The sequence below is a fragment of the Macaca fascicularis genome, chromosome 14, assembly GCF_037993035.2.
Source record: "Macaca fascicularis isolate 582-1 chromosome 14, T2T-MFA8v1.1".
Lineage (NCBI taxonomy): Eukaryota > Metazoa > Chordata > Mammalia > Primates > Cercopithecidae > Macaca > Macaca fascicularis.
The window spans coordinates 107,325,079-107,337,900 of NC_088388.1; the positions used below are offsets into that span (position 1 = coordinate 107,325,079).

Below are 12,822 nucleotides of genomic sequence, written 5' to 3' on the forward strand. Positions count from 1 at the left end.
AAAATGTTATTGAGAAAATCATAAGGAAGAGAAAATGCATTTACAGAACTGTACCGTATTTATCAATACCGTAAGTTTACATCATCTCTTTACAGTTAATCATCTGTCTGAAATTTTAGGCAACCACCGCTGGTTGATATGTACTTTAGGCCTCAATCTACAGTACATATCAAACAATTCATTTTTTTCCTGTAATGGCATGACTTTTCTCTGCATCTTGGGAGCACCTCCAGCTACCCGTGGTGTTAATCAAGGCTTATAGTATTGCAGTAAACATAGTGAAAAAATACATGAGAACCTGGAGAGATTACTTTTTATTGCTATATACAATTTGCTAGAGAAATAAACTGCTCATGCAGAAATTATTAGTGTCACATGGCATTTTAAGTGGATACTCACAACACAATAATGCTTACCACAATAGCAACTGAGGTAGCTGCAAAATTATTACAGTAGTACAATATGTACTGTAGTTAATCTTATGCAATTATGATTTAATACTGCATCTTTACATTGGTTTACATTTGTCTTAACCGCAAATAATGCTGTGTACAGTGTGTGTGTGTAAGTTTTGATATATTTTAACTTTTTGTAATAGATTCGTATATATTTTATGGTAGTAAATGATAAAATGTATCATTTCAAATGTATACAAATGATAGAATGTATAGACTAGTATATACAGTTATTTTATGCATTCATGATATAACTTACTTTTAAAAAATTTTTCAGTAGTTCTAAACTGTGTGGTTTGTGAGTTTTTTCAAATTGTTGCAAACCTCCAAAAAGTTTTCATTATATTTATTGAAAAAAAAATCCACATATAAGTTGTCCTGCACAGTTCAAACTTGTGTTGTTTAAGGATCAACTGTATTTCAAAATCATTACATTTTATTTATATAACATAACATTTAGAGTTGGGAGTTACATATTGGTAATGATACAATTTAAAACTTGCTAAATGTATAGACTGATTTTTTTTCCTTCTTCAATTTTTTGTTGCTTTCATGTTTTCAGGATCTTCTCTTAGAAATCTACAGAAGTATAGGAGAGCCAGATAGTTTGTATGGCTGTGGTGGAGGGAAGATGTTACAACCCATTACTAGGTAAATTGCATTTTTCTGAACAATGGTATAGCAATTCTGTTTATGAAGGAGTTACGTGTGTGTAAAACCCAAAGCTATTTTTACAATCTTTTCTTACAGACTACGAACATATGAACACGAAGCAATGTGGGGCAAAGCCCTAGTAACATATGACCTTGAAACAGCAATCTCCTCATCAACCCGCCAGGCAGGAATCATTCAGGTACATTTTTTCCCAAATTTGGTAAAGTCATCACTAGTGTAGTGCTGAGGTTATTTCACTATGTTGGTGGAAATTTACACAGCCAGATAAACTCTAGAGATAAGACTAGAAGTTATCTGTTTTTCAGAGGATTAGGCTAAACATTCAGGGATACTCCTGAAGCAGAGGGATGCAGGAAAAAAAAGAGAAAAAATTCAGGGAGACACAGGAAAGTCAGACAGGTCATTAACCTAAAATATAGTGTAGATTTCCTGATCACAGTGTTGTTGGATAACAATAGAAGACATTGGTTGAGCATATACAGTATGCCAGGTAATGTACTTACTGCTTCACATGGAAAATCTCATGTGAACTATTTCTCATAGTTTGCAATAGAGTTGGTCCCAGAACCTGTTGTTTCTATTACTGGCTAATACTCCTTAGCCATTCTTCCATATTAGAGCCCTTTGAGCTCCATCTTTGTGTTTTTTGGGAAACATTAAACGATATTTTGGGATTAAAAAAAAATTTTTGGCCAGGTGCGGTGGCTCACGCCTGTAATCCCAACACTTTGGGAGGCTGAGGCGGGCGGATCACGAGGTCAGGAGATCGAGACCATCCTGGCTAACACGGTGAAACCCTGTCTCTACTAAAAATACAAAAAAAAAAAAACTAGCCGGGCATGGTGGCGGGCACCTGTAGTCCCAGCTACCTGGGAGGCTGAGGCAGGAGAATGGCGTGAACCCGGGAGGCGGAGCTTGCAGTGAGCCGAGATTATGCCACTGCACTCCAGCCTGGGCGACAGAGTGAGACTCCATCTCAAAAAAAAAAAATTTTTTTTTAGAGATAAATTGTCACCCTGTTACTGAGGCTGGAGTGCATTAGCGCGATCATAGCTCACTGCAGTCTTGACCTCCTGGGCTCAAGGGCACCTCTTGCTTCAGCCACCCAAGTAGCTGGGGCTATAGGTACACACTACCATACCTAGCTAATTTAAAAAAAAAAAAAAATTGTGGAGACAGGGTCTTGCTTTGTTGCCCAGGCTGGTCTCAAACTCCTGGGCTCGAGTGATCCTCCTGCCTCAGCCTCCCAAAGTGCTGAGATTACAGGCATAAGCCACCACACCCAGCTGATATTTTGGGATTTTAAGCGATATTGTGAACTAAAATTTGTTTATTTGTATGTTTGCTGTTTTTTTCTCTGGTTTTCTGTTGATATCTTTGATTACTTAAAAACAAAAATAACTCCTGTTTAGGCCTTGCAGAATTTGGGACTCTGCCATATTCTTTCTGTGTATTTAAAAGGATTAGATTATGAAAATAAAGACTGGTGTCCTGAACTACAGGAACTTCATTACCAAGCAGCATGGAGGAATATGCAGTGGGACTATTGCACTAATGTCAGGTAAGAAGAAATTTGACTTGATTTTTTTCTTTTTTTTTGCCTCTCTCCTAGTTCTAAACAACAACTGTTTTACTCTTGTTCTATGAATATAACAGGAGTTTATATATATATATATACACACACACACACACACACACATATAGTAGATGTTGCAAGCTATAGATAGTCCTAAATCCTTCAGTAAGATAGCAATAAGCAGTTAATGCACCTAGGCTTGAATTTTACTCTCTTCTTCCATTAGGACAACTTCACCCCACCCCTAAGTATTTCTAAAAACAGAAATATGAAAAGGGTTTTCTTATGAGAATCATCTCACATACTGTTTGTTGGACTGAGGCGTGTCAAGCAAGGTATAGGCATTCCTCTTTCTACTGCCTGCTACAAACATTTTAGTCAGTAAGATAACACTTATATTGACTGGAGGATCCACAAAGGACCGCTTATCTTTATTTATGAAATATTTTCTTTTATTAAAAAATAATATGGCTGGGCATGGTGACTCACGCCTATAATCCTAGCACTTTGGGAGGCCGAGGTGGGTGGATTGCCTGAGCTCAGGAGTTTGAGACCAGCCTGGGCAATGTCTCTACTAAAGTACAAAAAAGTAGCTAGGCGTGGTGGCGTGCGCCTGTAGTCCCAGCTGCTTGGGAGCCTGAGGCAGGAGAATTGCTAGAACACGGGAGGCAGAGGTTGCAGTGAGCTGACATAGCGCCACTGCACTCCAGTCCGGACGACAGATCAAGACTCCATCTCTTAAAAAAATAAAAATAAAAAAAAATAAATAAATAAATAAATAATACCTACTCAGGGCTGGGCACAGTGTGGTGGCTCACACCTGGAATCCCAGCACTTTGAGAGCTGGGGCAGATGGATCACTTGAGATCAGGAGTTTGAGACCAGCCTGGCCAACAGGGTGAAACTCCATCTCTACTAAAAATGCGAAAATTAGCCGGGTATGGTGCTGCGCGCCTATAATCCAAGCTACTCAGGAGACTGAGGCAGGAGAGTGCTTGAACTTGGGAAGCAGAGGTTGCAGTAAGCCAAGATCGCACCACTTGTCGATCGCCAAGATCCAGCCTCGGGCGACAGAGTGAGACTCTATCTCAAAAAAAAAAAAAAAACCACTCAGTTACCCAGGAAGATAACATTTATAATCTGTATTTAAGGTCACCATGTTTTCTGAATGAAAAGCCAAGCACCTAATCTAATAAAGGATTTCATATTTATGTAAAGTTTTTTGATAATATAAACACTAAAAAATAAATTATGTTTAAGTATGTTTTGTTGCCTTCGTAGAAAAAAAAAGTATTGGCCAAGCATGGTGGCTCATGCCTGTAATCCCAGCACTTTGGGAGACCGAGGAGGGCAGATCACTTGAAGTTAGGAATTCAAGACAAGCTTGGGCAACATGGTGAAACCCCATCTCTACAAAAAATACAAAAGTTAGCTGGGCACGGTGGCATGCATTTGTAGTCCCAGCTGCTTGGGAGGCTGAGGTGAGGGGATCCCTTGAGCCCAGGAGGCTGAGGTTGCAGTAAGCGAGATCACATCACTGCACTCCATCCTGGGCAACAGAGTGAGACTGTCTCAAAAAATAATAATTATTGGAGTGCCTTTCAAATATTTCAAACTGTAAGACTGCTATAACGTTAGAGATATACCCTCATATTTTAAAAACTTTCCTGTGTGAGTTGATTCTTGCTTGTCTCTGTAAATCAATATATACTATTCTTCCCCTTCCCCTTGTATTTCAGCCACACAGGCCTCTCTTGTGTTTTCTTATCAGGCCAAGCTGTTTCTATCGAAGGGCCTTAGATGTATCTTCTCCTTTTCCACCAGTTACCATGCCGGTGGCTTCTTTTCATTGACCCTCGTTAAATAATATTGTATCTCTGTCAGAGAGACTTTTCTTGACTACCTATTCTATAATAGCCATCTGGCCATTTTGTTTTGTTACCCTGTTTTAATTCTCTGCATGTCCCTTGTTACTCTCCAATACTTATTTATTGTGTATTCCTCCAAACCAGCACATAAATTCCATGAGAGTAGAGAGCTGATCTGACTTGTCAACTTGTAAATCCCCCTTGTGCCTAGTGCCTGGCACATAATAGGTGTTTATTGAATAAATAAAAGTAGAGCATATTTAGAACCAGGCAAAGTATCTGAGTAATTTCCTTTTTTTCTGCTTAAAGAATTTAAATGACTCATAAAATTTGTATTTCTTACCAAAAATTCTAGAAATGCATTTTTTAGAATGGAGAAATTTTAATTTAAAAATTTTGTCCTTTGGTGAAGCTAGTTGTATATGTATATCTTAGGGTTCTGTTTTTAAATATATTTTTTTCTTTGACTTATTATCTCACAGCAAAGAAATAGAAGGAACCAGTTACCATGAATCATTGTACAATGCTCTACAATCTCTAAGAGACAGAGAATTCTCTACATTTTATGAAAGTCTCAAATATGCAAGGTATTATAAAAAGACAAAGTTACTGTATTTTAACATTTAATGTCATGACTTCTTTTCTGAAAACTTGAAAAACAATTTTAATGTAAGGATTTGCATTGATGAAGAGATAAAGACTTGGTGGCTGTGATCAGATGTTTCCGTGTAATTCTCTACACTCCTTCAAAACAAATTGTTTCTGGGATTGCAGGTTCATTCTTTACCCTGACCCTTCAAGAAAGTTTTGGTGATTCCCTCTTCTTTGTTCTCTTCCAGTACAAGTATCCTGAGAGTTTCGTCTTGTCTCATTTAGTAATTGTATGGCATTTAGTGTTCTAATTTATAAAATTGTAACTCATGGTTAATACTTACAAACTTGTTTTGAGGCACAAATGTGATGAGGCATGAGGAAATAATTATAATGGGCTAAACAAAACAAATACAGCGTTTTTATAACAGTAGTGACTTAATAAATCCTATGTTTATCACAGAAATAAAATTTACTATCATTTAAGTGCCTATGATATGCTAGCCACTGTTAGACTCCTTTCATATGTATTCTCTAATCATGACAATAACTATGGATGCGAAAAAAGGCTTAGAGAAGTCCAGTAACATGCCCAAAGTTACACGGTTCTAAGTGACAGAACTGCAATTTAGATCTTGGTCTGTGTGATTCCAAGATTTACAGTTGATCCTTGAACCACTTGGAGGTTAGGAGTGCTGAGCCCCTCCTCCTCACACATTTGAAAATGTGAGTATTACTTTGACTCCTCAAAAGCTTAACTACTAATAGCTTACTGTTAACCAGAAGCCTTACCAATAACTTAAACAAAAGATTAACACATAGTTTGTATAAAGGATTATAATACCATATTCTTACAATAAAGTAAGCTAGAGAAAAGAAAATGTTATTGAAAATTATAAGGAAGAGAACATATATTTACTATTAATTAAGTGGAAGTGGGTTATCATAAAGGTCTTCATCCTTGCCACCTTCATGTTAAGTAGGATAAGGAGGAAGGGTTGGTCTTGCTATCTCAGGGGTGGCAAAGATGGAAGAAACTGAGTATAAGTGGACCACGCATTTAAATTTGTGTTGTTCAAGGATCAGTTGTATTTTGTTTCCGCTGCTATTTCGTATTCACTGTTGCTTGTTAGTATTGCTAGATCAGTAGCAAAGCCTATGATGAGAACTTTTTAACAACAAATTTGAACTTTTATTTCCCTGAAAACCTTTTCTTTGTTTTCAGAGTGTCTTTTCTTTTTTGCAACTAGAGTAAAAGAAGTGGAAGAGTTGTGTAAGCGCAGCCTTGAGTCTGTGTATTCGCTCTACCCCACACTCAGCAGGTTGCAGGCCATTGGAGAGCTGGAAAGCATTGGGGAGCTTTTCTCAAAGTATGTAATTCATATGACTTTGTTATCCTAAAGTGCAGCTTTTCTGTTACCAGTAGTGACTTTAAAAAAAACTATAGGCCGGGCGCAGTAGCTCATGCCTGTAATCCTAGCACTTTATAGGAGGCTGAGGTGGGTGGATCACTTGAGGTCAGGAGTTCAAGACCAGCCTGGTCAACATGGTGAAACCCTATCTCTACTAAAAATACAAAAATTAGCCGGGTATGGTGGTAGGCGCCTGTAATCTCAGCTGTTCAGGAGACTGAAGCAGGAGAATTGCTTGAACCCAGCACAGCAGGCAGAGGTTGTGGTGAGCCGAGATTGTGCTATGGATTCCAGCCTGGGCAACAGAGCGAGACTCTGTCTCAAAAAACAAACAAACAAACAAAAAACTATGTAGAGACCAGATGTGTGTGTTTCTTTCCTTTTATCAAGATGTAAGTTGATTAGCCCTAGTGAATTGTGCTATTATTAAACATTTTCCAAAATAGTCATTGTAAAAATTAACTTTTAAAAATTCAGCTTGAATGTGCTTTTCTTTTATAACTTTTTCCCTGGCCTACCCAGATAAAATTGTTTCCTCATGTTTTTGCGCAGCATGTTACACTCCATTCAGTTTTAGCACTACATTGCATTACTGTCATTTTATCTCTGCCTTGCTGCTAGAGTAAAAGAAGTGGAAGAGTTATGTAAGGGCAGCCTTGAGTCTGTCAGGATGACAAAGTAAAGTGTTTTGTGTCCTCAGTTTCCTCATTTCTAAAGTCAGGGATTTATATTTGATGGTCTCTAAAGCCCCTTTTAGCCGTGCTATTTTGAGTCACTATTATTATTATAAGAGGAAAGAAAGAGGATATAAATGACTAAGGTCACCCTACCTTTATGCAAAAATAAAATTTGGAATATGTTTTGGAAGTAGAAAAGAGAAGGAAATTTTAGAGTCAGAAGAAAAGAATAATAGCTTTTTCAAAATGACATAGCAGAAGACATACATATTAATGTGGCTTTTCTTAGGGAGAAAATAAAGGAACAAAACTCTTTTCTGCTTTCATTAGTAAGTACCTTGGCAGTTCTTACTGCCAGAAATGAGAGATTTTTCCTCTGAATGAAAGATTTCTCCTGCTAAAAAGAGTATAGAATTCTTTAAGAAGCAGTGAATAGAATGATAGTAACCAGAGGCAGGGAAGGGTGTTGTGGAGGGAGAGGATGAAGAGTGGCTGGTTAATGGGTAAAAAAATACAGGTAAATAGAAGGAATAAGATGTAGTGTTTGATAGCACAATAGGGCAACTGTAGTTAACAGTAATTTACTGTATATTTTTAAATAGCTACAAAAGAAGGTTTGGAATGTTTCCAACATAAAGAAATGATAAATGTTTGGGATCATGGACATCCCAATTACCCAAATTTGATCTTTACACATTTTATGCTTGTATCAAAGTATCACGCGTACCTAATAAATATGTATAACTATTATATATCCATAAAAATTAAAAATAAATTTTAAAAAGAAGAAACGCCTAAAGAATAATCTGGCTCTTTCTTTGGTAGAGAAATAGGAAGAAGAGAAGCAGAGGGAAAGTTGGATGAACTGGTGAACAAATGCTTATGCTCTCAGATTAGATTTCATTCGTGTACTTCAACCAAAACATCAAATCATAACAAACTAAATGCAGAAGCAGAGATGAGAATTCATCTAGTTCTGTTAATCCGGACATTAAAGAGATTTGCAAAAATGCAAAACAGTGCCATTCTCACTAAGTTTTGTTTTGTTTTGTTTTGGGAAGTATACAGTTGAAATTCTTTATGTACAGGTTTCGATGTATAGATTAAACCAAATGTGATAAAAAATATTTGAAAAAAATGTTAAAGAATAGGATATAACACTTATTTACATAGTATTTACATTATAGTAGGTATTATATGTAATTAGAGATTTGTGTATAACCTATGCACATTCTCCTATTACACGTAATCTAGAGGTTACGTGTAATAGGAAAATACCCTGCCGTTTTAAGTAAGGGACTTTGAACATCAGCATTATCAAGGTGTCTTGGAGCCAATTTTCTGTAGATACAGAGAAACTACTGCAGTTATTTTTCCTAAAAAATGTTATTTATGATATATAGTAGATTTATTATTTTTGAATAAATTAATACATTTTAGATTTTTCTCAGTCTTTCTAATGTGATATCATATCTAATATCAGTAGATATGGTCCAACAATTGAAAGTTCTTTGGGGTCTTCAATAATCTGTTTGATTGTAAAGGAGTTCCTCAAAAAGTTTGAGACCTGCTGTGGTAGGGTCATTTAGAGAGGAATTGAAGTTTTGGTTCCTAGCATTTTTCTTACTATTCCTTCCCTATCAACCAACTTAAAAGAGCTTTCATTTCTAAGTCATCACTTTGTCATCTTACTCTCCCTGCTTCTTCTTTCTTATTTCTATCAGTAAATGTCCCTGAAGGATTGGGTAGTATTTCATAGTTCAGTTATTTGGGAAGCATACTATTCATATAAACTAATTGTACAATATGCCTTTTCTGTTCCTTTAATAATGTTGGTAAATGAAACCTTTGCCAGATGCCAGCTTTTCCTTCACTGGATTGTGATTTTTTTTTTGACATCTATAATTATGTTTCAAGTCGCCCCCAGTAGGGGATCCCTCATTTCCTTGCTGACATGTCCTCATTACTACAAGCAGTATTGAAGCAGGACTAAAGATGTAGGCATTCTTTATGATAGGTCTGATGAATATGTTCTTGTTTCAGAAGAGTATTTAGAAGGGCTGCTTTTTGTAATGTCAGAGTATTAAAAAAATTTTTTTTAATGTTTCTCATCTGTGGCCTCTCTGCTAATAACCTCTTATGAGCTCTGACCACATAGCATTTTGTAGTTTTCTAAATTTTGATCCATATTTAGGATTATTTATAAGTTCTAGTGTTGTCACTACAAAAGTTTATTTGTATTATTGTATTATGTCTTAAGTTTCAGAACTTACATAGTTTTTTTTTTTTTTTTTTTTTTTTCATTTATCTTGCTTACATGAACTCTATGATGTGGCATTCAGATCAGTCACACATAGACAACTCTCTGAAGTATATATTAAGTGGCAGAAACACTCCCAGCTTCTCAAGGACAGTGATTTTAGTTTTCAGGAGCCTATCATGGCTCTACGCACAGTCATTTTGGAGATCCTGATGGAAAAGGAAATAGACAACTCACAAAGAGAATGTATTAAGGAGATTCTCACCAAACACCTTGTAGAACTCTCTATACTGGCCAGAACTTTCAAGAACACTCAGGTAAATATAATTTAAAACTATGTCATCTTACCTCTTGACCTTCCTTTTATTACTTAAAAAACAGAAAGCCTGAATGAAAAAGAAATGTCATTAAGAGATAGTGATCTCTATTAATATATAGTAAAGATAGTTGTTTAAGAGTTCCCATTTTGGAATTAGATCTGACTTTAAGCCTTGGGCAAGGTACTTAATCTTTTCTCAGCATCAATTTCCTGGTTATAAAATGAGAAGATACCTAACATACTATATTGATAACAATTCGGTGATTTTATATACTGTGTGTATAGACACACAGATACACATACATATATGTAGAGAGAGAGAGACGGACAGATAGGCATACGTGGGGTTGGGGAAATTCATGCAGACAGAGAGGTACTTAAGATAACCCCTGACAAGTGGTTTAAGTCCTCAATGAATGGTAGTTACTGCTTTCATTATTATTATTGATGGTGGTAGTAGTAATAGTAGAAGTATTTATTCCCATATGTCATTTTCATTTCAGCTCCCTGAAAGGGCAATATTTCAAATTAAACAGTATAATTCAGTTAGCTGTGGAGTCTCTGAGTGGCAGCTGGAAGAAGCACAAGTATTCTGGGCAAAAAAGGAGCAGAGTCTTGCCCTGAGTATTCTCAAGCAAATGATCAAGAAGTTGGATGCCAGCTGTGCAGCGGTTTGTTTTTTTATTGGCTGGATTAGTGTTTTACTGTTATTTAAAAAACACAAATGTGCTTTATTTAAAATAGTTTTAATAACAATTTTATTAGAGCCTTGAAATTACTAATTTATGAACAAGATATTGTAAAACTAGTCTTGAAAATTAATTTGTAAAAGAAGTTTAGAAACTTTTTCCTATATATAACAATTCTATCAGTCTGTCATGTGGTAGATTCATTTAATGCATCCCAGTATTAAGCCTTTAACTTCCTACAGAATTCAAGAAAGGTATGTGGGAAATGAATGAAATAGCTACCTGAATTCGAAATGGCAAATGAAAAAAGGGAAGAGGAAATGAATGAGAGAACTAAATTAGAAAATAAAAGCAAGTTGGGACAGTTAGGTTGTCAATCCAAATGCTTTGAAAATATCACATGTAATATTTTATCTAACATTACCTGTTAGTTTTTGCAAACTTACGTTGCTACTTCAGCTATAAACCCAGCATACACACGGATAGAGACATTGGTGTCCCCAACGTTTGTCTACAGTGGTGTCCCACAGACATGTTCCTGCTTAGTGAATATCAGCTTACTGTGCTTTATTATTTATTTATTTATTTATATTTGAGACGGAGTCTTGCTCTGTCACCCAGGCTGGAATGCAGTGGCATGACCTCGGCTCACTGCAATTTCTACCTCCCTGGTTCAAGCAATTCCCCTGCCTCAGCCTCCCGAGTAACTGGGAATACAGGTACACGCCACCACGCCCAGCTAATTTTTTCATATTTTTAGTAGAGATGGGGTTTCACCACATTGGCCAGACTGGTCTGAACTGAGCTCAGGCAGTCTACCTGCCTTGGCCTCCCAAAGTGCTGGGATTACAGACGTGAGCCACCACACCTGGCCTTTACTGTACTTTTTGATGTTGGGCACTCATTGTATTGCATCTTCTGTTATTAGAGAAATCATTATACCAAAGCACTGAATGCCAATATGATATGTGTAAATATTGCTTAATAGTATTTGCCCTGAAGTATGTGCTGTCTGGAGTTACCCAACTTCCTCGTACCTCAGTTTTCTAATCCGCAAATTGGGGGTAATAGTAGTACTTATTTAATAGGATTCTTGTGATAATTAAATGAGTTAATATATATAAAGCCTTTACAAAGTGTCGGGCATATGTAAGTACTCAGTAAATGTGACTTGCTCCAATAATAGCAATAATAAAGAGAGGATGATCGTTTCCTACATGGGATTATGAAAATAGTTGTATGGCAAAAGCAGATGAGGAAAAACTTTTTCTTCCCCCACCCACTGAGGAAAAACATTTTTAACCTGCTTTTTTCCCCTTACATGAAGGACAGTTGGGTACAGTCATGGTAATGTATTTTAAGATTTTGCCTTTCTTGTACAGAACAATCCCAGCCTAAAACTTATATACACAGAATGTCTAAGGGTTTGTGGCAACTGGTTAGCAGAAACTTGCTTAGAAAATCCTGCGGTCATCATGCAGACCTATCTAGAAAAGGTAAGATTTTTGGAGCAACCCTTAAGATAGTTACTTAGCATGAATATGCTTCATCTTTTCATCAAGATCAATATATTTCAAAAGCAAATAAAAGTATGGTTTTATTTTTCTATATATTATTACTGTTGTAGCTCTGTATAGTCTCCAGAGTGGAGTGAAACAAAATGAAGCAGCCGATTTTGAAAGTAGGCCCAAGTATAGTATCTCTTCTTCCTCCTTCCTGCCTCCACTACCACCTACCCTTTCAGCAGGTTGTTTCTGATAATTTCTTCATTTATTCATCTACAAAAATAACTGATTAAGGAATAGGCAAGTCAGCCTTTGCTCTTCATTAGTCCAGCCACCCACAGGTAAAGGCTTTAGTACACTAGCCTCCTTTGACTTTCCTGTTTCTCCCTCATTCCTTTAGATTCACTAATTTTGGAAATAGTTACCTCACTAAATAAGTGTAACATGAAACACATGATGTGATTGTCTTTATTTTTTATTTTTTATTTTTTTTGAGATGAAGTCTTGCTCTGTCGCCCCGGCTGGAGTACAGTGGCGCAATCTTGGCTCACTGCAACCTCCACCTCCCAGGTTCAAGCGATTCTCCTGCCTCAACTTCCCAAGTAGCTGGGACTGTAGGAGTGTGCCACCACACCCGGCTGATTTTTTGTATTTTTAGTAGAGACAGTGTTTCTCCATGTTGGCCAGGCTGGTCTCGAACTCCTGACCTCAAGTGATCCACCCTCCTCGGCCTCCCAAACTGCTGGCATTACAGGTGTGAGCCACCACCACACCCAGCCTGATTGTCTTTAAGTT

The 12,822-nt window shown here is 36.8% G+C and overlaps 1 protein-coding gene across 9 annotated transcripts in view; it reads left to right on the top strand.

Moving 5' to 3' along the window:
• ATM (ATM serine/threonine kinase) overlaps nt 1–12,822 on the top strand; it is a 131,022-nt gene that overhangs the window by 87,172 nt on the left and 31,028 nt on the right. For 8 of the 9 annotated variants that reach the window (XM_005579543.5, XM_065528948.2, XM_065528946.2 and 5 more), the window contains 8 exons: nt 1,018–1,106; nt 1,206–1,308; nt 2,543–2,691; nt 5,057–5,161; nt 6,416–6,535; nt 9,597–9,831; nt 10,337–10,504; nt 11,905–12,018. In XM_005579543.5, the coding sequence (XP_005579600.3) occupies nt 1,018–1,106; nt 1,206–1,308; nt 2,543–2,691; nt 5,057–5,161; nt 6,416–6,535; nt 9,597–9,831; nt 10,337–10,504; nt 11,905–12,018 (1,083 nt within the window). Of the gene's footprint in view, nt 1–1,017; nt 1,107–1,205; nt 1,309–2,542; nt 2,692–5,056; nt 5,162–6,390; nt 6,536–9,596; nt 9,832–10,336; nt 10,505–11,904; nt 12,019–12,822 lie in introns of those variants that run through there. The other variant, XM_074015158.1, reaches the window with a different exon arrangement.